General features: G+C 44.2%; 1 protein-coding gene across 1 annotated transcript in view; it reads right to left on the reverse strand.

Annotated features, from left to right (window-relative positions):
- Positions 1 to 27,651, reverse strand: part of PKHD1 (PKHD1 ciliary IPT domain containing fibrocystin/polyductin) — a 267,464-nt gene that overhangs the window by 169,756 nt on the left and 70,057 nt on the right. Inside the window, exon 35 of the mRNA XM_059831956.1 lies at positions 8,442 to 8,592. Coding sequence (XP_059687939.1) covers positions 8,442 to 8,592 — 151 coding nt within the window. The remainder of the gene's footprint in view (positions 1 to 8,441; positions 8,593 to 27,651) is intronic.

Consider the following 27,651-nt stretch of genomic DNA (forward strand, 5'->3'; position numbering starts at 1 on the left):
CTCTGGCCCTAGATGCAATGGCAACCCAAACACACTTGGCAATGGTGCAAAGATTTGCAAGATCAAGACCACCATTGTGCATTTGCTGTACGTGATGCTTTGGCTTTCCCTTAGAAGCAGCAGTCAGACCCAGCATGTAATCATAGGAAACAGATATATCAGCTACACTCACGGTCACACCGTAATGCCATTGTCCCCTGACTATTGGCAAAGCTTCTGAACTTCTCCCAGAACAAAGGCAAAAGGCACTCAGTCTTCGGGAGAAAGGAAAGTGTAAAAAGAAATGTTCAACCGCTGAAGAAGAGCAGCATCACAGAAAAGAAAGCATTAGCAGGTATTCATTTAACCGTTTACCAAGTCTAAGTGTAAAATGAACTCTAGCCAAACTTACAAATACTTACGTCAAAAAATTGCATATTATCCCTCTAACCCTCAGCTCTCTGTATCTCTGTATTTTTCATTGGGTCAGAATAAATATACAGCTGCTGCTTTACAAGATTGTCTTCCCCTTTTTTTAAAAGAAAATAAAAGTTATGCTTCCTTCTTTTATTGCACTTGACCTCTTCTCCGAAAGCAGAAAGCAAGAATATTGCTCAACTGAGCCTTTGGCTGTGACCCTCAAATTGTTTGTTATGGCTGCACAGGAAAGCAAAGTCCTACATGTGACCTTGAGGGTGATTTTGTAAAAATCAATCAACTACTGTTATGATGGCCTCCCCACCAAGCAAAACAAATACAATTAAACCCATAATCACTTCTGTACAGTAATGTGCAAATTCAATGGGTCTCTTTAGGTGGAGTGAGGGAGAGGGGGGAGAAATATGTTGAGGCTATTTGATACTTTGTGAGAACATCAGAAGCACCATTCTTCTCAATTAACCCAGCAATTAGCCTCCACCTCTCTGCCCAGAAAAGAAATCTTTCTTTATCTGTCTTTACCAAAAAAAAAAAAAGAGGAAAAGAAAGAGAGAAAAACTAAACTGGAGGCAACTCCATCTGTCCCACAGGAGGGGAGAAACAGCCAGACCAAATAATGAGAAAGAAAAAGGCAATATTAAGGAAAATAAACCTGATAATAAGGTAGGGGTTGTAATCTGCTGTGTGAATAATTACAGCACCATCATGCCATTGGCAGAACTGGTTTTGTGAAAAGAGATTTATCTTCTGAAGTCCTTGGAAATGGTGGAGGACGCACTCAAAAGGAAAGAAATTGGAAAGATAATGTATTTACACTTGGCTTTGTCAGATATCCTGAACTGGCTCATGCAATGCCACAGCCCAAGTATCCAGAACATTTACTATGGAAAGAGGCTGCATCATGCACTTCTGAGAAAAAGAACAAATAACGATGGAGTAGAGGATTGTGAGGACTGCTGTGGGAAGTTCCTCCTTGCCTCTGTCACGAAGATTCACACTTTCAAACTTAGTGGCTTATAACCCTTCTCAAAAACCTCATTTAAAAAAAAACTTCTTTGAATATAGATGTTCTCATAATGCATAAAAGAGCTGTTGATATTTCTCATTTAGGTTGTGATTTAGAGCACTCTAGAGATTTCCTGAACTCAGAGGGAAGCAAAGTCCTCATTCAGAAGTGAACCTTTTACATGGAGGGCTTTTTTATGATCATCTTTTGAGGCCACACTTTGCATTCACTGTCAATATAAGACCATCCTGAGAAATAGTGTATCTTGTTTCTAATGAACATCTCATTAGGGAACCAGGATAAAAGTGACTATCACCAGATTTAATTCTACTTCTTTATGTAAAGCTAGGTGAAGCATTAAAGCAAGCAAACTACAAGAAAGGTGCTGGATAGTCTCAAGAAATCTTATTTTTTTTAAAATCAGTATTAAAAGTTGTTAGGAAAGTACCAACAGAATTCTCTTACGTATCACTACTGTGTCGCACCCCTTCAACTAACAGAAAACCTCCTCTCCATGGAAGAAGATTTACTGATTGAAAGGGTATCTCTTCAACTGGACTACTCTCTCCCATCACCGTGCAGGGAAGATCTGCTCTGGTTGTGCTGTGGGCACGCCATGGCCATGTATAATTAATATTCCCACATCCTTCAGCATGCTCTTACCAGTTCTTCTTACTTGGTGTTTCACATGACAAAGCCACAGAATCCCCCACGAGACAGGCTTAAGCTCAGAAGTTATATTCCTGGCAAGCATCCCTGAGCGGCAAACAGCAGGAGGCAACTGCTGAATATCTTTGCTGAAACAACTGATCCTGCACAACAAGGCTGCAGTGTGCTGGCAGCCCACTTATTGCTCATTCTCTGGCTCCAAGGGTGTGCCTGGTGGGGCCTCCGAGCAGGAAAAAACCCCAAAGATCCTCCTGTGTATGGGAAGAGGAATACAGAGTTTATGAACCTTAAATAAGAACAATCGATTATTTCATGGACTTGTCTCCTGCACCCTGTTGGCATGCTCACATGACTTTCGGATGAGCCATAAAAGTTTATTGAAGGCTGGACCACTGCCGAGCAAGATGCAAAGGAGAAAAGAAATTTGTTATATTGGCTCCATCCCAAAGGCTGCCTGAACGAAGAGTCCAAAACTCATTCTCCACCTCCCTGTGTATGTTCCTCCACGTTCATAATACATAGGTATGTATCCCAAACTAGCTGTGAATTCAAATGCCTGCGTATTTCCACCAGGATGTCACTAACATGCTAAAAAGTTAAGCTTGTATTCCAGCATTTTCTTGGATGGAGGCCTTAATCTGTCCCTGGGCGAGGAACCGGCAGCTGCTTGAGTACTGTCAGACAGAAAGCGTCTCCGAAGCCCGACCAAGCCTGTGTTTTCTGGCTTGCTGTGCTCACAGCCATCTGTTCAGATGGCACGTGCTCCCTTGTAAGCTGGTCAGGCTCTTCCCTTGGAGCACAAGAGCAATTCCAGTTGGCAGCCCAGGAGACACTGCCATAGGTATACCTCCTTCAAAGAAGACCACCTACTTCTTCAGCTCTTATCTCTCCGAGATACTTAGCAACACCTTTGATGCATTTGCAAGAGGAGAGCTAACCTGGTGGGGAAGAGGTGTGGGCACTCGTAGATGGCTTCCAGCACGTATCACGTCATCTAGGACCTAATGAAGGAAGCTTCCAGGTGAACCTTGTGAGGACATCAAGGTAAACAACACACATAGAGGTGTGATGAAAATAATAGGTCCTTGGGCTACTATTTCAAGTCCCCCTGTGACTGACATCCATTAAGTGCTTCACCGTCAGGAAGGGAGGGGTGCACCAGGGAAGGCACAGGAGGACTGTTTTGGGGAGCAGGATTACGTTTCTGCTCCCCTAGAGCCTGCCTGGATGACCATTAGACCAGAGTGTTTCTGTTTGCTATGCTCCTCCACCCACGGTTTTGTCATTTCAAGCTAATTTCTGACATTTGAATTTAAAGATATTACGGATAGGGTTTATCTCCCGCTGTCTAGCACAGTGGGTTGGACCTTGGTTTTAGCAACAGTCTGTTCCCACAGCAAAATTATCATAATGCATGGTCTGTTAAACCATCAGAGGAGGAGGGGATATGTCAGAATTTAGGAAACCCATGTGCAATCCCGTTATACAGCGTGCTTCCTCTCTAGTTCCAGGCTCATGATACAGACTCATGACTTAGAAGGCATTTATTTGCGCTTAAAAACCTTAAGACGACCTGGACCTCAGCTCCCAGCCTGCACAGATCTCAGCGGCTGTGTTTCTGTACCACGTAAAAGTGTGTGAGGACAGATCTACTAACAGTTCAAAGCTGTTACTGTAATGTGGGCACAATTAGTATCCAGGACAGGTAGAAGCAGATTGAACAGATCTTTCCATCCCATGGTTAGAGGCAGCATCTTCTTCCCGAAAAGGGGTATGTGCCCTCTTTCCATGCCAGCCAGTGGAGGAAGGGGGTGGTGCTGCTTTGGGTTCCAGCCCAGTCCCTGCGGGACCTGCGTGCGGTTCCTCATCCGGGACTAGCGTCCACTGATCTGCTCATCCTGCAATGCCCCAGAGGAGTCTCAAGAACTGCCAAAGTTGTGGAAAATCAATTTCATTGGCAAACGAAAGCCCTGGGAGTCTAATGTACATGCTGTAAGCCCATCCTAAATAGGATGAGAAAGAGAAACCTGCAGCCCATACTCAAGCATTAACCAGGGTTTACAGCTGGGGGAAGAACTGAAAAAAACATCAAATTGCTACAGATTTGGGGCCTTAAAACCCTTCCTCCAGGAATGTCCAGCTCTGAGAGTTACACTGTAATGAATAACACTGAATTCCTGCAAAAAATATAGTAACAAATTAAAGAACTGATGCCTTTCTTTTTTTTCCATGAAAACAGCAGGGACTTTAAGGCTCTAAGACTGTAATTATTGCAGACTTGGTACACCTCACTGTAACAACACATGAAAATATCATACAGCAACAGGGAGAAATAGGGCTGACTTTTCTTCCTTTTAAATCTCAATTAAAAAATACATTGGATGAAATTTCCCATTAGTGGGTACTGTTTGTACATCCCATGTTCTTTCTTTAATTAAAAAACATGCTTATTGCAATACTGCCAGAATCGCTTTTACGGTATTTTAATTGTAATGTCTCTGCCTGATTAAAAAAAGAAAATATGAACTAGAAACTGCCTGCAAAAAGTATCACAATGCACATCTCAAATGGGTTGCGCAAAATGGCATAGAAAACATCGCAACGCAAGCAGCTTCCAACCGTGCCTACTGACAAGGGATTTTAAACTGGGTTTACGGACTGGTTGATGCCATAGACAGGAAAACAGAGAGAAAAGCTTTTTCCTTCTTTAGCAAATTCAAACCCAGTCTTTATCAGCAGTGACTGAAGCACTAGTTATTTGACAACTACTTATGCAGGTGTATCAGCTAATATTTGATGCTTTTTGCTAATAGCATCCAAGCCTTGGAAAAAGTTAAGCAAAATCAATATTTGGATTTCTCTCCTCCCCAGATCTACTCGTAGGAACTTTTCTAGCCACAGCCTGATCTGAGCATGGATTACAAGACATCCAAAATACTGATGGATAAGCATTGCTCTTCAGACATGGGTTCAAAATCAGGTAATAACGGACAATGTCATGAGTATCTTTGGGGCTTGTCAGTTCTCTTTTTTTTTCCCTGGGATCTCATAATTTGGGGGGGGGGGGGGGGAACAAACTCATTAGCTGTGGTATTTTGGAAACAGGGTGCACAGTTTTTTAGAGGCAGATGAGATCAGACCTCTTCAAAACCTCAGCCTGGAGTCCGACCATGGAAGAAGAAACTGGCATGCTGGTTTCAGCAGGACTGCTAAGATGAAGCAATGCCTACAAGTGAAAGGAAGAGCTGTGACAAGTGATATTGGGGCTTTTCTAGAATAGGGTCCAAAGCAATCTTCTCCATTAAGCCTGCAAGGGTGGCCATCTCAAGGTTGCCATTGCAAAGGCAACTTGTCCGTTTGGGATCATCAACCCCATCAGGGTATACTGGCAGCGTCACTCCAAAATTCATCCCCGAGGTACTCCTGAAAGACCAGGCAACTCTCTTGGTCTCCAGACCTCCTCAGAGCACTATAAATTCAAAGGCAAGAGCACATGTCTGAGGTATCAACCCATCAAACACAAAGGAGTTACTCCAGTGTAAGCTCAGCGCAAAGGAAATTTCCATCTGTCCTGGGTTATCATAAATATTTCCATACTTGTGATGTTGGGATTACAAAAATAACTGCAATCTGCTGAATTTACGGAGTTATCTACAATCTGTCTATCTTGTATCTCTTCCCCAATCAGTATTGTCTGAGCAGTTTCACAGTCTGGCTATTAAACTTTCCACTGCCGATAACCACGTGTTCATGCTCCGCTTGTTGAGGGGGAGGTAGAAGCTGCTGAGTCCTCATGGCAGCGAGCAGGACCCAGCTGCCTAATCCTATTTCTCTATTACTTTGTCCTCCAGATCTTCTGCCCAGACAGTCTGGTCACTACCAGAACCACTATACGTATTTGGCTATATGTTAATAGAGCCAAAGCAGGGTCACTTTAAGGCTGCACATGTAGCTGACATCCTTGTTTTAATACTCTTTAAACAATTTCTACAGTGTTGAATTCATCCTAAGGAGACACCACAGAGGCAGTATTCAAAATCCTCATGGCATCCTAAAAAGGGGAATTTCAAGAAATAGGCCTCTAAACGTGTGTTGGGTTTGCTGGATACAGCACCAGAAAATAGACAATACAGTGTCTTCGCTGAGGAGTAGACTCAGTAGCATTACAGGGTTTTTTCATCGGTAAAGTCTGTTATATTTTCAGCTTGTGAGTGCCCAGACAGCCTGCTGCTGAGTCATGAAAGCCAAAGGGAGCAGAACTACAATTTAATCCTATTCTCCAGCTCCAGCTGAGAAAAACTCTCCAGTTAGGATATGAATGGGATGCTTGAATCAAAGCACTTATCTACACCCACGTACAGGTTAGGGGCTTATTGTCATGCCCATCTTGCAGTTGTGTAAGCTTGGCAATTATTTGAAATGCTCACAGAATCATGTAGTTGCTACTCTAGGAGGATCACTTAACTGTGATTCATCTTAAGATGGGTATCTATAATACCTAAGATGAACAAGTCTTTGGTGGTATGTGTTTCTCTCTGTCAATACAGGAGCCTAAAAAACTCCCCTGCACTGGACAACTTAAAGAAGGGTAAGGTTAGGAAAGACGAATCCAACCCAGTCTCAGATCAGAGTAGATCTCAGCATGTCTTGACTCTAAATCCAAGGCTAAACAGCTAGCAGAACCCGTGTAAGTGGGAGTGGATGGAACAAGGGAACTTCAGCAAAGAGGAAGCTTGGGTAGACTATTACCGTGGAGATTTCTGCTTCTAAAATGTTTGGCCCCTATGTTTGGCATGTAGCAATGCAGAAAATAATAGCATCTAGAATATTTTAATGCTGCTTTCCTAAGTGAATTTATATTACAAACCAAGCTTCTTGGAAAACATGATAAAGGGAGAAATGATTTGAATGTCAGATGAGCCAAAGCCATAAAGATACTGCTCCAGACTACATTAAATTCAATCAGACCTCTATTTGCTTCATGAGTGCTGACTCATACATCAAATGTGCCTTTGAGCAGGCCCAAAGTTCAAAGGGTTTCTGCTGCAGTATTGTGCACCACTTCTTCACAAAGTCAGAGACTGAGCCCCAAAATCCTCATCCGGATTTGCAGCCAAAAGTCTCAGAAATTTGTGGCTCTCATCTATCTCTTCTACTGTATGTCATAACCACACCAGGGTTAAGAAGAATCTTGCATCACCCAGATTTAGGATTTTCACTGGGGAAGAGAGGGAAGAAAATGGGGAAGAGAGGGAAGAAAATTGTTCTAAAATGTTTCACATTTTTTAATCTCAAATTCTTACTTGATTCCTTTTTTTTTTTTAAACAGGAATGATGCTTGGTGTAGCAATTCTTAAAAATCTCTGAACCTAGACTGAGTAAGTTCAATCTTTTTAGAAATAATAGGGATAAACTTGCAAAGTTTCTTCTTTATAGAATTATCATTCAAAGTTAGGTTAAAATATAATTGTCAAATACATGTATTTCATCATCATCTTAGTGAAAAACTAGTACCTTTAACATCCTTTTAATATAAAATCATTTTTACCAACAAAGAAGATCCAAGTCCTTAAACATATAAAAACTCCTCTTTCCATTTTTTGAGCTCCATTCCAGCAGAGGCTTACACATAGGCTTAACTTTGAGCAAGCAATTTCACCAGAACAACTCATTCACTGAATACCAAACATGAGCACAACCGTTTTCACAGCCAGGGCCTAATTTCCGAGCAGGAATATTTCTGGCTCTAAATTACAAGGAATTTTAATTCTTACTTTGACACCCACAGAGATCTACCTCCAGACACTTACGCTGAGTCTACCCCAGGGTACGTGAACCCTGCAAACCTGGTGTTTCCCCCCATAATTGTGCTTGGTTATTTACTCTCCGCCAGTTGTGCTGTAGGATCTTAGATTATTTATTACATTTGGTAGCTGTGGCCTGTAATTCTGTAACATCATTAATTTTGTAAAGGCTTTTGCAACACACTTGCCTCAAAGATGTCAGACAAAACAGAGTTGATTATTGTTATCAGCACTGCCATTATCACTGAATGCCACTCAGGATAGCGGCACTTTCAGTAGCTAGGGGAAAGAAAAAGGAAAAAAAAAAAGCCTTCCTACTCGTATTGTCATTATGCCTCAAACAGCATAAACAATGCCTTCTGCATACATAATAAACACTTCCCCCGTCCCCCATCACTGTCCTTTTATATCTACCGAGAGCAGACTCAGCCTGCCCTACCAGGTGTCTCCTTCGATGCAGGAGCTGGGCAAGAGAAGGGGAGATCACGGCCATGAAAAACTCCAGCCCTGGAGAAACAAGAGCACTGAACCCCCCTTCTGCAGACCTTTGAGATGCAGCAGGTTGAGGTTGGTGGTGGTGGTCCCCAGCAGCAGGGTCCGACCTTCTTCTATCGTGACGTTATCGCCATCTCGCGGCTGGTGGCCAGCAGGCCAGCTGGAGTCCTCGTCCCATCGGCCACAAAACTGGAGGGCAAGCTAGAAAGAAAAAGACCCAGAGAGGTTCAAAACTCACCCCTTCCCACCCTTCAGGAAGCCAGCTTGCTGAGAGCACAGCAGAGGAGATGCCAACGCCATGCCGGCTACTTTCTTGGCGAGACCCTGCATAGAGAGAAGGGATGGAGGGACGTTGGGGTTGGAGAGGTTCTCGGCCTTCGGAAATGCCTGTCACAATTTGGGGGTTGCCTCTTGTCTCATTCTGCTCTGGGTAATGAGGGGCTTGCTGCAGGTCTGGCTGCAGAAAGTCCGCAGGTTTCCTGGTGTGTGTCTCTCCCTGCCTCCCGAAAGGCAGAACTGCACGTTAATTCCTGGCAATGTCATAAAAATAGCCTGAAGAGTTTAGAATTAAAACATCCTGCTAGATGGGCAATAGTTTGCTTTACAGGCTTTTTCAAAGGCTCTCCTGTCACCAGTCCACAATTAGAGAGACATTCCTCCTTTCAAATACTGTTTTCGTTTTCTCAGCTTATCCAGTATTATTATCACCTCTCCTTTGATGGTGAGTAGTTCCAAATAAAGCACTGATTAACTTGAAAAGAGCAAATAGCCTGGCTCATGATGAGCAATGGCAAAATGACGCCTGCCTGTTTCAAGTCATAGTTCCTTCTCACTTCTAAACTTCAAGCATGCACTTTGCAGTGAAGGTTTGACCAGTTTCTTGAGGGATCCGTGCATATTTTTGCATGGATGTGTGCGCACAAGTGAGGACATAGGCATTCGTAACATATTCTTTTGGACTCACACGTGGACTAGCAAGAACAGCCTCAACTGATCTGAGGAGGGGGGGAAAACAGACATGGAAATATTTGTGGTCCTCACTGGGTTGTGCTAATCTGAAACAGCAGTGGAAAGAATAACCTCAATACAAAAGCAAAATATAGTTATTCCATTTTCAATCACAACACACCATGTGCATGAAAGCTTTTGCTCCAGAGCTGCAGTTTAGATGAATCCATACTGGTGCTGTTCTGATAGTTATTCTTTCGACTGTGCGATTGTCAATTTTATCTTTATATGCCTGATGTTTTATACAACATTTCCCACAACACCTAGAGCAGTCAGATAACAATTATATGGTGACTACTGGCCTAATTATTTGCACCAGGGAATGGGTGTTTGTTCCCAGGCTAAATGATACAACTGGCTTATGTCCATCCTGTCTGTAGGGTATGGATGCCGGTATTTTCTATCCCCTGTCCCATTCTATGATTTCCATACAAAGGGAATTACTTGGTTCAATTTAGAGTGAAGCCTGGGACCGCATTAATACACATGCAATAAAAACATCTGGGGAACTAAGTCCCCGGCGTCAGGGGGAGTGAACTGCTTCATCATTGGAGAAGTACAGATAAGCCTTCACATCTGTACACAACTGTTACAGAGAGCACAATTTCCCCATGGTTGCTAAGTATAATAGGACAAGTTTCATCTTCATTACTTGCAAACATATATTTGTATATTTCAGACATTTAGGACAAAATTCCAGCTGAAAGGACAGATATCTTTATCCACTGTCTTCCCAGAGGCTGTGAGTTGCTCTTCACTGATAGTGCTTTAAACCAGATTATACGCAATATACAAGGGTATACAATAGATCCACTGAAAAAAGGAGCCAATTAAACTTGGTTTTATCTCAGAGAAGGGGACAGAGGAGAGGACAGTTCATGGAAAGGCACACATTTCCCAGACACACTGCTTATCAAGCCAACTGTAGCACAAAATTGCAAATTCCATAAATTCCTGTCTGGCACAACCTCAACCACTGCTGCTAACAAAACACTGCCTGGTATAGTTGTGGTGAAATGGTGGGGTCCATCAAAACATTTTGCTGAGAAGCTTTGTTAAATGGCTTGAAGTTGCTGTGACATCACTCTAAGTCTCTGAAGTCACTTAGAAGCCTCCAATTAAGTCTAATGGGAAAGCAAGGGCATAATGAATATACCAGGTTGTTGTTCTTGCTAGCACCAAAAACTTAGTAAACTGTTGGTAGAAGTCTTACAAGAGTTAAGAAGAATAAACTCCTCCTCTGAAATTGACTTTTTTTTTTTTTAAGATGGTTCCCCTTTCTAACTAGAAAACACCCTAGTTCATTCAAGGTTCTCTTTGTATTACACCGGTGTTTAAATTATTCGTGCTAGGTTTCTGCTGTCACCTCTTAGAAGACTCCATACTCATTCAGTTCTACCAATACCCTCTGGCATAAAAGCTAGTAGTTCATATGTGCCAGTGATCTCAAGGCACAAAAAATGGTTGAAACTATCTGGGAAACTAAGAAATATCAACTGTCTTAAGAATTCAGAAATAATATAAACATGCTGAAACCAAGTGCTCTGTTATTTAGATGATACATGTGTCCACAGCAAGAGGCAGTCCTTATACCATCAACCTGAACAAAGACAGACAGATTTTTATTGCTCAAAGGAAGGTTTACTACCCAAGAATGATCACCTAGAGGCAGAAAATAATTTGGACAAGGTCATAAAAAATCTCTGTCCTTTCATCCAGTCTGTAACTAAAGCTTTCCAGTGAGAAGATGCCTGGCTTAGTCTGCTGCCATATGCACCACCAGCACATGCAACTTTCAAGGAATTTATGATTTGTTTTCTTTTTTTCTTTTTTATTTTCATAAAAGCAAACAGATGAACATCAGCTAATAACACAGGACCAAGAGGTATCTATAATCACTTGTACCATCCTTGCATTATGATGGAGAGAATAGATCTAAAGAATCTGTTTGAAGACAGAAAAGGAGTTTTGCTCAAGGAAAGTTACTTTAAATTACCACATATAGGGGGTTAGAGAGAAAGCAGCTCTGTAGTAATTGAGGAAAGACATTGAACTCGTGGAGGGAAATGAGACAGCAGAAGATTTGGTGACCCTTCTCTTGCAGTCCTACACCCTTCCCTAAGATAAAAGAGCATCTCCATCAGATCCCTGAAAGAAGAAGTTGCAGTCTAGCGCAAGGCTAGCGAAATGGCCAACTAACCCTCAATCACAAATACAGTTTGCCTGGACCTTGTGAATCCCACATCATTACCCTCTCCCTGTTTTCTGGGAGGAAAACACAGTGCAATTACCAACTGCAATGGACTTTTTAAGTCCCTTTGCTGAATGGTGGTAGTTATGTCCAGTTCCTATTCAGCAGCCCATGGTAAAATAACATGGTCTAATACACACACACACTAACTGCACATCCCTCATCAAGCAAGGTGGCTGACAGACTCATAGCTCTAGAAATCCATGCTCTCATCTGGCCATGCTAATTTCCCTCCATGTGATCTTGGGGAACCTGCTCTGTTGTCATGACTGTCTTGTCTAGCTGCCCCATTACCAATATGGGACAGGCTGTAGCCCGCACTGACCCTACAGACACCAAACACCACCACCTCTGCATGCTCAGGGTGGCATGGGGGACTTCGCTGTCCGGCATGCTGAGCATGGTCTCACAACCCCTGGGATGAACCGACTCACTTGAGACTCCAAAGAAAAAACTGTGAGACAGCCATCTTATCTCCTGAAGGGCCGCATGGCCATGTCCTAAACATCTTCATCATGCAGAGACTCCACCTCCTTTCCCTCTGCCTGCAGCTAAGCAGGAGAATCACAGAATCACTACGGTTGGAAATGACCTGTAAGATCATCAAGTCCAGCCATCAGCTAACACCACCATGCCCACTAAACCATGTCCCACAATGCCTCGTCCACACGTTCCTTGAACACCTCCAGGGATGGTGACTCCACCACCTCCCTGGGCAGCCTCTTCCAGTGTTTCACCACTCTCTCAGGAAAGACATTTTTCCTAATATCCAGTCTAAACCTCCCCTGGCACAACCTGAGGCCATTTCCTCTTGTCCTGTCACTCATCACTTGGGAGAAGAGACCCACACCCACCTCTCTGCAACCCCCTTTCAGGTAGTTGTAGAGAGCGATGAGGTCTCCCCTCAGCCTCCTCTTCTCCAGACTGAACAATCCCAGTTCCCTCAGCCGCTCCTCATCAGACCTGTGCTCCAGACCCCTCACCAGCTTCGTCACCCTTCTCTGGACACGCTCCAGCACCTCAATGTCCTTCTTGGAGTGAGAGACCCAAAACTGAACACAGGATTCGAGGTGCGGCCTCACCAGCGCCGAGTACAGGGGCACGATCCCCTCCCTACTCCTGCTGGCCACACTCTTTCTGATACAGGCCAGGATGGCGTTGGCCTTCTTGGCCACCTGGTTTTTCATAGAAGGAAAACTCATTTTCCTTTTTTTCCCCTGCTTGGTACCCAGCATTTGACCTATGGTGTTTTAATTTAAACACTTCTCAGTAAGACAGAAGAGCAGCAGCAGCTGCAAGCGCCAGGGTTGTGGCTGAGTGCCCACCCCGTGTGTCCTTGTTGAACGAAGCAGAAGGAACCCGCGGAGCCGGGGAAAGCTGCGTGTCAGAGGCTGGCGGTGGGCGCTTTCCTCCTGTGCTTTTTCCAGCTTCAGCACCGGGCACAACAAATGGCAGGGAGCCTGAAAGTCAGGATGAGGGAAAGAAGAGTTGACATAAAAGAAGCCCTGAATGATGAAGCTGGAGCGGGCTGGCTGCAGCGAGGTAGTAACTTCACACTGGCTCCAGCACATAACAGATAGTTGGAAAGACGATTTAGAGGAAACGGGGCGTATGAGACCATAACATCTCTGCATCTCTGTTGCTGTCAGTGCTCACACTTGAACACGGCCAACTTCAACTAGGTTTAACAGAAGGAGACTACAAAGAGCTGTATCCCTGCAAGGTTCAGGAAAACTAGTAGCTAGATTGAGGCAAGAGACTCTTCTAATGTTTTCCCCAAGGACACAAGCATAGCATGAACTGAACACTTAAAAGGGACACGCAAACTTTTGCAGGACGTGCCCTCACATCAGACATCCATAGGAAACCCACCCTGGCAACATTTCATGTTTTGAATCCAGTACAGCAGATGCCACTATCTCAGTAGGGAACCAAGCCTGCAAAATATGGGCAGAAACCTCAGGAGGGTGGGAAATCACAAGCACTGAGGAGTCAGTTGTTCTTCCTGGGGTACCAAAGAGCACAAGGACCAGGGAGGGGAGCTGACATGAAAAGTCAATGAGCAGGGTCCTGCAATCTCTTCCCATCTCTGACACCCACTTGGTGTGTGTCACGTGCAAGTCATTTCAAGCCCACACCTTAAGTACCAAGCTCATAGCATGTGTGTGACACAGGTTAATTTGGGGGTGTATCAACTCCCTCCCCATTAGAGCTCCAAAACGATGAATGAATTATGTAAAGACAAAATAACATTTTAATAACATACAATAAAATATGCACAAGCTCCTTGTAATTCATCACATTATCCCCTTCCTCCCTGCTGCACCTTCTTTTCCCATTTTTAGGCAGATTTCTTTCCGTTTTATGTTTTTGGCTGCTGCTGTTGTCAGCCAGCCTGGGGTTGCCTTTATGTCAGCCTTTGGGGACACGATCTCTCAGTACCAGTTTCTCAGCTTGTGCCTGTGACTACCAGGGCTCAGAAACAGCAGCAGCAACTGCAGCAAATGAATAAATAACAGTGATACACTTGCATTCCCACACAGGGGGGCAAACAAGTCACAAAGGGAAGGGATTGTAAGTGACCACTCCTTCAACGTTTCGTCTACGTTTTTGTAAATAACAATCATTCTGCCAACGCAACACATGTTTATCTGGTGATTTTTGACTCACTCGTCCCCGAAATGTAAGGCAGTCTTTGGGTTTAAAAGGGTTGAGAAACTCCTGTTTAGACACAGTCTAGATCATTTGATCGCACTTCGTGGTAACTTTACAATTTGTTTGGGTAGGTGGGGGGTTTTTTTAGAGTACAGTCCTGAAAAAGAGGACTGCAACAATTGTTCCAGGCACAAAGAAAAGAGACCTCATCCTCTCACCAAAAGAAGACATTTTAAAACCAAACCAAGAAGCAGTGGTGGAGTTAAACGCATACTCCGCTCGCTGCTGTGCTCAACACTCTCCCTTCTTCTAGGCTGTGGGTTTCACTGAGGGTTATCTGCGACATGGCCATGGAGAGAGATCTGAAGTCAGGAGGGTTTTCCCACCAACTCCACCCCCAGCAGCCAGCTTTATCCCTTCCCCCGGACACATCCACTAAGGCGCAGAGCACAGTACTGCGCCTGCGTGACAGCAACCTGCTTGCACGTGCAAGAAACTCTCCCGGCTGCTTCCAATGGTCTCTAGCAAGAAGAAGGCGCACCCCTAATTGCGTGCATGGCCGTGAACAAGCAAAGGTTTCGAAGGCTGCAGACAGAGCAGAGATTGACACCCACAAGGTAGCCTTTTCCTTGGTGCTGACAGATTGCCATTTAACCAGCAAGTACAGAGAGCAAGTGTTCCTGTCCTCAGTCACCGCGGAGAGACAAGGTTAACATTTTAAGTGATGGAGTGCGGTGTATATTTCCCCACACCGTAGACCCAGGACTCCACACCACATTTGAAAACACTTTAATTTCAGTGATGGATACAGGGAGCTCACTTTCCAGCCTGTGAACTCTTGACAGCTCCTCGGTTTAATACGTCAGGAAGAGATTTACACCCCTCACCCAACCCCCATCCACCTGAAGGAAAGAAAAACGTATATTTGGAGGAGACAAAAGAGGAGGGGAGGTATTTTATTACACTAGATGTCTTTTACAAGGGAAGTATTTTCAGCCATCTGCTCTAATTATTCCTCCTGTATTGGCCACCATCTTCATGCAACAATAGAAATAATTATCTCCTCAAGGGCAAAAAAAAAAATATTTACAGAAACAAACAAAAGTTGATTATTTTTAGCTCCTAGGGAAAAAAGAAACAACAAGCTACTTCTTAATGAAGGAGCAATTAGGAAGGTGGGTAGAACATCTATAATTAAAACAGACAAATTGGTGCAGGCTCCTCCCTCCTACGCATACTTGAAAGGGATGCAAATGCACATTATTTGCTACAGTCAGTGGAGGTAACATGCAAAACTCTGCCCAGTGCCCAAAGAAGTGGAACCTGTCTCTTGGCAGCATTCCTGGCCTCTCCTGCTGGTAGGGACTCTAATCCATTACCAAATTAACTGAAAAATGCTCACCACAAGTGTAAAGTTACAGAATTTCAATTGGCATGGAGAGTCTTCCTCTATATAACCAGCATCCCTGAAACAAGCATGATAGGACACTCTTTCATCCTGCTGTTATAAGAACAGTCTCCTGCATGCACATCATCACTCAGTGTAAGAAATGTCCTTTTTTCTATATAAACCAAAACCAAAAGAGGACTTTTGCAATCGCCTTTTCATTCCTGGCAGCGTAGAAGGGTTTTGCTAACCGAGAGAATGAAGGCGTATATACAGCTTCATGGGAAAGACAGAATAAGGTTGTCCCCAAGAGGACAGAAAATACCTTACATTGCGCAAAAACAAGTATAAGCCCCAAGAAAAAAATATTCTCTCTACCAACAGCACAATGCAACACCTTATTTTGTAGAAAAATACATGGATTTAGACTTCCACACAGAAATGAGTAGAATTTAGTTGGTTGTGCTTTGAAACCAAAGAATGATGAATCTGAGGCTGGTCAAGGCTAATAATGAATGCAGAAGTTCCCAGAGCTTCTCCAAGCAGTCTCAGGACAGAGGGTACCATCTAATGCTCATTACAGGAGCGCCGCAAACAAACACCAACTGGCAGGGAAGAGCTGCAAACCAGCACGCTGTGAACCAGTCTCTACTCTAGGCAATTTTCCTCCCATTCCAAAAAGGCCAATTTTTGCTCCGGAAAAGCAAACAAGACAGATATTGAGAGTTACGAGTTTTTGCAGTGTTTCTCTTGCCCATGCAGCAATTTCAGAGAAGCTGCCTTCAAATATTAAAGCAGCCTGTATTGAGTTTCCTTGGAAATCAGAGTGCCAAAGCAGTCTAGTGGATCTTACAATGCGATCAGTAACCCCTTAAAGGATTTTCATCCACGTGCACTTCATTACAGTACTCCAACTTTGCCATTGATTAAGGCATTTCCGAGGAACTTTCTAAGCTGGATGTGAAGGAGTAGAAAGTAACGAAAGGAGAACCTCTGGAGAAGTTTGCAATGGACAGTCTACTTCCACCCTCTTAGTAAAAGCACCACATTCACCTCTATCATTTCTATTTAATCTGGTTCCATTTGGAAAGTCCTTTGAAAGAAGAACATGGCAAAACTGGGAGCGTATTTCAACTTCTCTAACTTCTCCCAGTCTTCCTTCAAAGAAAAGACAGCCTCTTGGCTCCTAGGAGTTCATCAGCTTCAGACCTTAAGAAATTTCTTACCCATTTCAATTCTATGTGATGATGATCCTGAAAATAACATGGTCTGACCACTGATGTCCTTCTCTGAGTGCAAGTGTTAAGACAGTCCCTGATGCCAGTTCAGCAATGAGTAATAGGGTGGTAGTTTTTAGATGTTGGTACAAACTGCCTTGGCAAAACAGTGAAGAATTTTACTAACGATCAAGAGGCATGAAAAGAAGTGCCCCTCAAATCCATGTCATGGCAGAGACCACCCATGGTTAACCCAAATGAGCAGACACTGGTAACCAAATTGGGCAACAAAGGTAGATAGGTAATGGGACCGTCTTCTTCCAGTTTCTGAAAGAAATGATACATAAAATGGCAGGAATGGTTGTGCTCGAGTCACAAATCACTAAGGAAGTAGCCTTACACACATTAAAAAACAGAAGGAAGGAAAGATATCTAGAGAACTATACAGTAGGAAAAAATGAGTCATTTATGCCAAAAGAAAATATTATCCCCAAGAAGACTGGAAGTAACAGTTGCTATGAATAAACTAAGGCTGAAAATGATCAGAATACTCCTGACTCTCCATGCATTGAGAGTCTGTAACCGGTTTCCAGAGGGAGTAGGAGACCAAACTGGGTTTTTTCTTATGAATTGGCACACTTGGCATGATTGCCTGTGATAGAACAGGCCTGGAACATAATCCAAAAAACCCTTTCCAAGGCCACAAGATGATATTTTTATGACTATCTGCACCATCTGCTGCTATATAACTTCTCTTTATCTTTTACTCCAGCTTTAAAATACAGGTGGTATTATCCCACCTAAGAGAGTCACATAGCAGTTTCTTCATTAATGACTCCCATAAGCATTGATGCAACAAGGATTAGGGCTGGGCACATGGACATGTGGTACACTACCCAATACCTTTATTTCTAATTGAGACTTGCTTGTACCCTGAGTTAAAAAGAAAGGATTACTTTTCCTTTATTCTTCTTAAATTTTAGCTGTCCTGCAGGAATCTTTCTGACTTCTGTTGAGTAACACAGGCACAAGAAGGGAAGAATCTGGCTGGGCATGTTCTCTACGGGACTGATGAATGACCCTAGTCTCTCTCTAACTATTACAGGATAAATCTGTTTACACACAAAAAATTGACCTGGGCTGGTGAGGTGGGACTAGAACCAGGAAACTGGCACGTCCCAGAGGTAAAAACGCATTTGCAGCCAACAGCATTAGTAACTCAAGACCATAAACAAGCCACACCATCATTAATTACTCAGACAGGAGCAGCCGCAAAAGCAGTGAGAAGACCCAAAAGCCAACTGTAAATAGTTCATCTAGCTGATTAGTTCAGAAAAAAATGAGTGGGCAGTTTCGGAGGTCAGAGCCCGTGGCACAAGTCAGTCTCAGGCCAATTTGCAACTGGACAACTGCATGAGAAACAGCTTAATTCCTGTTAAAAAAAAAAATCCCAAAGAACTAAACCAGAGAAACCACTCAAAAAACAACCACCAAAAAAAGGCTTTTCCAGCAGGGGAGTAATCACTGCAATTTCAAAGCACAGAAGGTAAAGCTCTTTGCACCAGAGGTATTTAATTAAGGACATGGAGTATTAGTTAGATCTAATGGTGCTTTCATAGGGAGGGCACTGAAAAGACATCACTGATATCGGGGGGTGCATGTCCCAGGTATAGCACAAGTCAACTTCCTATACACAGGCAACAAAGCTCACACAAATACAAGGTAAAATACCAAGTAACTGGGGCATGTGAGCAGTGTTAAGCCACTCCATAATTAGACAAACCATGAGACACATGGGAAGGTCCAGATCTATTTACCACACTCATGTGAGACCCAAAGCGTTGTTCTTGGGTCTCGGGTCTCTCGGGGTCTTTTGAGGGTTATGGTGGGAGGTCGAATGCTAGAATCAGAAATCTCAACTTCAAATATTAAGGAAAACACCCCGTAAGCAGAGTAAATATTTTAAAGCACATGAAGAGCCCTGTTTCACAAAATGCAATTTTTCTTTACAGTAACTCATTGCTAATTCACAAGAATCTTCCTAATGTTCATTTATGGCCTGATATTCAGAGGCAGTATATTTCAGTGGAAACTATCCCAATGCAGAGTTTTAATCGTAAGCCCAACTTGCATGAAAATCTTATGCATGCAAACACATTGGGGAATTCAGCGCAATCTTCCAGTTTAGATACAACACGACTGGTTTTCCCTTTCCAGAGCACAGTTAAAGGGCACACATAATTTACACATCTCTCTCAACCAGTGATTTCTCAAAGGATGAAGGCTTCTGAGACAAATTAAAAATGGCAATTTAATGGTAATGAGAAAATTGCAACATCAAGTTGTTTACACAAGCAGAATAACCAAGCCTGATGACTGGGTTGGACTTTGCAGTATGCACTGTGCAAATATTGTCTCACAATTGAATGATCTTGACTTAATTTAACTAATCTGAGAGCAAATATTGCAAATACAAAGATTAGCTTAACAATTTTCCAACCACCTGTAGGAAAAGAAATCAAATTACGTGCCTATGTGTCAGCAAGAAGGATTTCTGAATGAGCGCTACAATAAATGGGGTGGGAGGAATGAGGCTGGTCCACCCCAACAGTGTCAGCAGAGATCTGATGATGATAGGTGTTTCGGATCAGGCAAGAGAAAAAAAACCCTTGTGAGAGTCAGCTGCAGGGGTGGGCTGGATGTTAGAGCACTGGTGTGGGATCCAGCCCCTGACTTTCACACAGCTCCTATAGGGACATAGGGAATAGAAGGGGTTTGCAGTGATTTACCAGGCAAAGACTGAAAAGTGCTTTGAAGAAGGAAAGTTCTGCATATAGGCCACAACTTGGTATATCCTATACATAAAATAAAGCATACAGCAAAAACACACAATCCAAGGAGAAACACCGATACTGCCATATGTGCTTCCACATCTCCTCAGCCAAAGCAGCAGGGCCATTTAAGTGACTGTAACTGGCCACGTTTCTTCTATTCTACTACAATTTCTTTTCACTATTTCATTGAGAGGTTCAGGCGTATCTTGAAAAATACAGAATCACAGAATCACTACGGTTGGAAATTACCTGTAAGATCATCAAGTCCAACCATCAACCAACACCACCATACCCACTAAACCATGTCCCACAGTGCCACATCCACACATTCCTTGAACACCTCCAGGGAGGGTGACTCCACCACCTCCCTGGGCAGCTTATTCCAGTGTGTCACCACTGTCTCAGTAAAGACATTTTTCCTATTATGCAGTCTAAACCTCCCCTGGCACAACCTGAGGCCATTTCCTCTTGTCCTGTTGGTAGTCACTTGGGAGAAGAGACCAACACCCACCTCTCCACAACCCCCTTTCAGGTAGTTGTAGAGAGCGATAAGGTCTCCCCTCAGCCTCCTCTTCTCCAGACTGAACAACCCCAGCTCCCTCAGCCGCTCCTCATCAGACTTGTGCTCCAGACCCCTCACCAGCTCCGTCGCCCTTCTCTGGACACGCTCCAGCACCTCAATGTCCTTCTTGGAGTGAGGGGCCCAACACTGAACACAGCATTCGAGGTGCGGCCTCACCAGCGCCGAGTACAGGGGCACGATCCCCTCCCTACTCCTGCTGGCCACACTCTTTCTGATACAGGCCAGGATGGCGTTGGCCTTCTTGGCCACCTGGGCACACTGCTGGCTCATCTTCAGCCGGCTGTCGACCAACACCCCCAGGTCCTTTTCTGTGGGGCAGCTTTCCAGCCACCCTTCCCCAAGCCTGTAGCGTTGCATGGGGCTGACGTGCAATAACTTCATTATCATCACAGTATTGCTCCACTGAAACACCTATTACCACTGAGAACATTTTAAGCACCACCCAACTGAGAGGTAAGAGGCTTTGTAAGTGCCACTGTTGTCTTATCACCTGTATATCCTCTCTCTCAAACAAACAGGATGGCACTCGCCCAGCCACGGGTCCTTCCATCCACAGACCCACAGAACATGGTGGAAGGAGCAACCCGCTAGGAAAATTATAGGTTGCCATCCCTGTTTTGTTGAAGGGAAAACTGATGTACTTGCTGATACCTTGTGTGGCAGGAGGGTATTGCTTCATTATCCTGCAAGGAAAATTCATGGCTGCCTGCACCAGGTTTGGCTTCTGCTGAATCACTGCAGCAGCTTCATCAAAACCTTTTGCCTGATCATTTTCACCTGTTTAAAATGTATTTTTAAAGTAAGTTCCATATGTGAGAGGGAGAACCTGGATGAACACAAAGAAATTTTCTTTGAGCTATACAGCTTTTCTCCCTCCCAGGGTAGGATCTGACACAGACCAGCAGTGTTGAAAGTTTTTACTCTCTGAAATAGGCACCCTTGCTCCAATGTGGTACCCTGCATAGAGGTAGGGAAGTTATTAAAGTCTTCACTTTATCTGTCAGAAATGAAGTCCTAAAGGAAGTTAGAGACTAACTACCTTGGCGTGGTTTAATAATAACCATCACCCGCAACACTGGGAGCCAGGGTCTGCTGTCTCTCTACTGAGCACCACCTAAAAAACCCAGCTAACTTCACTAAAACAGTCTAGGAGTGTGTTCATAACAGCCCAGCAATGCAAACCAGCTGGTCAGGATCTGTCCCCTAAGGCTGCATCTGCATTGCAGGGATAAGAGCAGGTGTAACGCAGGCGTAAGGGGCTTGGCCAGCAGCGGAGGCACAGCCAGTTCTCTAAGCTGCATAACTGCCCCGCACTTAGGTTGTGCTATAGGGGTGCAGGATTTGGGGCTCCCAGCAGCCAGTGAGACTGCCCTGCTCCTGCAGAAGTGGGTGGCAGCAACCAGCAGTGCCGGTGGCAGACCTCCACGATGGAGACCAAAGGGCAGTGCTGGGGAAGCCTGCACTGCCCTTTCAATCCGGTACCTGCCCAGCAGGGAGAGGCTTTCACCCTGCACGGCGGTTATTTCAGTAATGCGAGCTTTTTAAACGGCTCAGCCTAATCTGCGAGCTTTCAGAGTCCACTTTCAAATGCAATGTCCTGTTTAGTTTTAGCACATCAACAACATGCTTTCTTAGCCTATCTGTATGCGTTATCTACTGCTGTAATGTATCATGTACTGAACTACAGCATCATTACAGGTAAGTGCTCAGGTTTAAATGCAAACATAATTGCATAATGTGGTACAGCCAGGAAGAATAATGCAGGAAATAGAGCCAGCTCCATCTGATAGTGCAATCTGACTGGAACGCCGGCCGTTCGGATCAAACGCACAGTCCAGATGGGGCAACCAAGAATAAAAGTGCTTTGCAGTATCTTTATTGTCATCATCAAAAACACTTATCTGCCAGAAAGGTAAAAAGGTGAAGATGGGACTCTTACAGAAAAGGTCACAAAAGCATAGGGTAACAGTGGGTTATGATGGCTAGGAAGATGTCACGCCTCAGTAAAAGCTACCTTTGCACTGTCACTTCAAGCTGAATTTGCCAAGTCCTAATGGGAATCTGAGCATTAAGTGGCATTTAGCAGACTGGGAACACCCGTGCTATTTCCCTGCAGTCAAGGGTGTCTATGTAATTGCAATAAATCCAGATAAACACTCAGACCCTACTGTGCAAGGAGCTGCACAAACATAGGAGAACGTTCCTGACGCAAGACGCCTTCCAAACGAGGACACGTCTACAGCAGATATGTACACTTTAATACATTTATTTTCTATAGTTAAAATTAGAACTGATTCTCAATGGAACAGCGCTTCCATCTATTTAATTATATTTTTTCAGTAGTTTGAGCTCACAGTGGCACACAATAGGCAATTTCAACAGGGGTGCAGACAGCACCGCAACATAAGCCAGAAGGCAGCTGAAGTTAATTTAGTGCACTTTGTACTGAACCGCTATGCCATGAACAACCACGCCTCTGCTGAAGAGCAGCATCACACACATTATGGGACAGTAACCACTCTTGTGATTTCAAGAGACTTTAGCCCAATCTTCATTTTAATCAGACAATAGGATGAAAGACTAGCGTGAGAGAGAACCTCTCGACCAACACGCTGCCCTCTGAACTGAGAGGCCTTTGAGTTGCAAGCACAAACTGCTGCTGTTTGAGCTATAAAGCCATCCCTCTGTCTTGTAGGGCTGTAACAGCTCATCTTTGTTGGGAACGCAGATCCCCTGAAATAATGTACACTCCATGGCTTTCACTATCTGCCCTCCCACACACACATTTGCCTGTTAACCATTTGGCAGGGTCCCTTTCCCAAGGACCCTTGCTGGCACATCCTTACCCCAACATATGAATGCATTCAAGTGCTTAAGGATGCAGGTGGGTGCCTAGTAGCATTTTCCAAAGGCAGATTTGATTTCGGGGATTGATGGGCAGCGTACTAGGGTACATAACCAAATGAGGATGTACATATGGGAGATGGAAGTGCCTCGGTCCAAACTTGAAAAGACCTATCCACTGCTAGCTATCACCATCTGCAGAAACTTATCCAAAATTGGTACCCCATGGTACTTGCTTTCAAGTCCCTCAGGTACCTGGCAATGCAGTGATCACCTCTCCCAGAGCTAAAAATGAACACTGGCTTGGGCCGTGCCAGTGACCAGCGACTAGAGTCCTTCCTGCACGGGAAATCTCAATTTCTGCAGCATTGCCTGGGCCACCTCAGTTTTGAAGCCACGTTTTTACCTCCAGTGTCTCCATCCCCTGACTCACCCCTGCGCTGACCCCAGTAGGGTTGGCTCCCAAAAAGGTGCCGCAGAGCAACACCAACTGCCCAACAACTTCTTCTGCACCAATTCGTTTGTCACAGAGGGGTTCAAGACAACGAGGAGCTAAAGTCCCAGGAAAACGTAGACAGACAGACCTTGGCTGAGTCATCTCGACAATTAATACAGAATTGTTTCATACCTCTCTACCCAGCTTTGCAGAGTTCAGTCTGAACACCTAAAGCCATGCTCCCTTGCTACGCGTGCCCACATGGACTTGGCTGGTGAGCTCGGGGAAAAGCTCTCCTCAGCACTGAAAACAAAAACTGCATCTTCCACCCACCAATCACAGGTTAAGGCAGGAGGAAAAAAGGCAAATAAATGAGAATTAGAGAGTGAAAGAGCGAGAGAGTGTGCGTGGAAGAGGGAGAACCATAATCCCTAAGTGGGTGAAGCTGAGCCTGACCCTTGATCAGAATCACAAACCCAAAGAAGACGTGTGAAAGCAGGAAAATAAATCAATAAGCAAAACGGCAATCTCTTTCCTCAATTTTATTTGAGGAAGTCAAATTTACTGAGCTCCTCACAAACTGTCTTTGGCTAAAATCACTGCTAATGAGCTCTGACATCTGAAATTTAACTGAATATGAGCTAACAGCTCCCAGCCCTGCACCACCCATGAAGTCAACTGGGAATATTTTGTTAAAGCTGTAGACGGGCTAAAGTGACACTTTATTGAGAAGACGCAGCTTTCACGGGAAAGTGTTTTTAACATCCACTTCACCTGATGCTTCCCTGCCCTGGGATGTCTGCTTTTCTTCACGGGGACCACAGAGCGCTCGGTCCCCTCCACTCCTTCCCATCACTGTCGTAATTATTTGCTAGTTTTTACGAGGTAGCCTTACGATCCCATAATGAAGTCCTTTGCTCTGCAGCTATTCACAAGGACAGATGGGAAATGAGGGGCTTCCACTTACAGAGCTGCCAATCAGGGAAAGGTACCCAGCATTTAGCAAGCAGTTGTTAAGTCAGTCTATCACCCGGCTATTACAGACTCATCATGAAAACAGCTTGTTTTTACTGGCAATCACATAAAATTAACCCTTTCCTTAAAGACAGAACGAAGGCTTTAGTAGATTAATTGTGGCACAGTGCTTGAACACACTGGTTTTTCCTCCTGCTGCAGAAATTATTTTTTTAAATTTTTTAAATAAACACTTTCTGAACTGAAATAGTACAGCAATCCATTTGTCCTCTAACTGTACACCTAGTTCACACTGTTAGTCTATGAAAAACCTTGTGACAGCACCAACAGCAACAAAAATGGTAAAAAACCTAAACTTCAAAAAAAAAAACAACACAACAAATACTACTCACCCTTACTCTACTCCTTACTCTAATGTCTGTACACAGAAGAAATCACAATACAGGATGATTATCTTTCCATCTCTACTAGTAGCTTACTACAAGACCTAACTTCTCAGGTTTTTGGTTTCCTCAGGATTTACCCACTTTTTTTTCCCTAAATGAAGCAAAACCCAACTGTGTCCCCCACGCACAGACTCTATCCGGGGCTGCTTCTCACTTCTTGTGGATTGCATGGGAAGCCTGATCCTGCACTCGTGGCCCGAGGCCAGGCTGGGTACCAAACTCAGCTCTTTAGAGCTACATCCCTATAGAAGTGGTGTTAATTCAGCACCCACCTCACACCAAATGCCATAAATGACAGAGGCATTACACTGGGTTCAGGTATAGCCTAGCAGAAACATTGTAGAGACAGAAAGAGAAAGATATCCTGCTCCTCTGCAACCCATGGCTAATGATAACCAGCCCACCTGAGTTACTGGCCCATATCCTGCCAGTGCTTAGCCAAATGAGTAAATGTCTCTGAGAACTCAGCGGCTTTGTACACATGCAGCAAGTTTTTCTCCTGCTTAAATATCTGTGGATAAACCGCCAAGAATTAAGAGTGACTTGCAGGAACATGGAGCCACCACGGCACCGGACACATACCAACACTCACATGTAGGTTCAGTGTTTTGCAAGATCAAATCCAATTAGTTTTGATGTGGTTGAGGGAACAAGGTCATCGAGGGGAAGGTTTAAAATTTGTTCAGACCTGGGCATTCACACGTCAATCAGGGCCTTAGTGTGGATTTAGGTCCCTAAAATGAAACCCAAGAAAACATTGAAATAAAATAAAATATCTGATTATTGCTCCAGTCTAAAGGGAAACACGCTCCACCCCCCAGATCTGGCATTTCAGTGCTTCAGACCAGGGGCTGTCTCCAACACCTTGATCAAACCCAATTCTCAGTCTTGGCCACATGCTTTTGGTGTTGCGTGAATAGCATGGAGACAGCACCTCCATCCGTGATCCAACCACGTCCAAGGCCCCTCCAGTGGTCCCACTCTGGCCATTTCCATGCTACTAAAATCTTCCAGCTTTCAGAACAAGTGACCACATGTCTGGCCCTTGTGTGCCGAACCAGGCCCCAGAAACATTTGGGAAGTGGTTGTAGGTCAGCCAATGCCTCTGCTACACAGAAAACTCCTATGTGGGGCATCAAGTCCACAGTATTGCTCTGTCTGGGATTGAGGAGAGGACATGAACTCAGATGGTGACAGAGTCCTATGTTAGTGATACAAGTGTCTGAAAGCATCTTCAGCCCACATCACACCTGAGGAGGAGTAAGACCTTTATATAGGTTAAGCCATGCCCCAATGCAGAAGAACAAGTCTGGGCTATGCGTGTCTCCAGGGAGCTCAGCCCTTTTCCAACTGAATTCAAGATGGGGAGTTGGAGAAGACCTCCCTCTGACTTCAGCCAGAGCCTAAGGCCATGCACCCCAGCACGGACCCAGGCATCAGACATCCCCAGCCGCTTCCCCCAAATCCCACAGACAGAGAACCAGAGGCATGCCTTCAACCGCGGTCAATCCTTTCCCCTCCAAAACCGCCTAAATGCCGAAGAGGTCAATTAGAGTATCTGTCATAATTGAACAGGAAAGTGGCAGCAAGACTCTGTGCAAGAGCCTGGGAGCAAGCGAAGAGAAAATGTGCCCACAGTCCCTCAGGAAGTTTTCCCCGCACCCTCCTGACCTTAATTTGAGCCTTCCCTTTGTGCGGACAGGGAAAGATTTGCTTTCTGTTCCCTGGAGGAATGCCTCCGAAATGACACTTTTCACTCTGAATCTGTGTTTCTCTTAAGGGTGGGGAGCAGGAATAAATGGAGGGGGAGAAGGAAAACGGTTCTTATTAAACTGAGCCATGCTCAGTTCTGATTTCACATGGGTGTGTTTAAATGTGAGTGGAAAGGCTTTGATGTGTTGTGGTTACAGGGGACTGGCATCCCATCCCGAGGGTAATGGCACCTCATCCTGGGGGTAATTTCCAACGGGCTTCCAGTGCACCAGCGTGATGGGGAGAGGAATGCTCCCTGCAAAGGTATGTACAATTTAGGAAGCAATCTCCTCAGAGACACTAGGAAGATGGTGGGATTGAAAAAAAAAAAAAAAACGAACAAGAGGCTGTTCAAAATGGGGGGAAAAAAAAAGGCTACAGTTCAGTCCTTCATTTTTGATCTGACAACAGGAGAGGAAAGAGTTAAACCTCAAATCAGGAAGCAAAAAGTTAAAGTAAAAGGAAAAAAAAACACACCACAAGCACATCTCCTAAATTTCCCATTGCAGCCCAAGGCCGATCCCATTAAAAACAAAAAAAAAAAAGAAAGAGAAAAAAAGAAAAACAGAAAGAAAGAGAAGCAATTTTGCTTATCCTTTTCTCACACACCTAGCAGCCACTTTTTTTTATTATTTATTTATTTACCTCCCCCTTTCAGAGCAAGGCCCTTATTTTCTCATTTAGTCCAACAGAGATTGTCCTCCTGGAATGACCTTTTTTTCTTTCTCTCTCTCCTCCTCTCCTTCTTCCTCCCCCCTCCTCCTCGCTGCCTCCAGGCCATTGCCCTAGTGCCAGTAACTAGATAACACACTCTATCAGAGATTTTTTAAAAAATCATTGCAAAGGCACTAGGGCTGATAGTGGCATCAATC

The sequence above is a fragment of the Gavia stellata genome, chromosome 2 (assembly GCF_030936135.1).
Source record: "Gavia stellata isolate bGavSte3 chromosome 2, bGavSte3.hap2, whole genome shotgun sequence".
Lineage (NCBI taxonomy): Eukaryota > Metazoa > Chordata > Aves > Gaviiformes > Gaviidae > Gavia > Gavia stellata.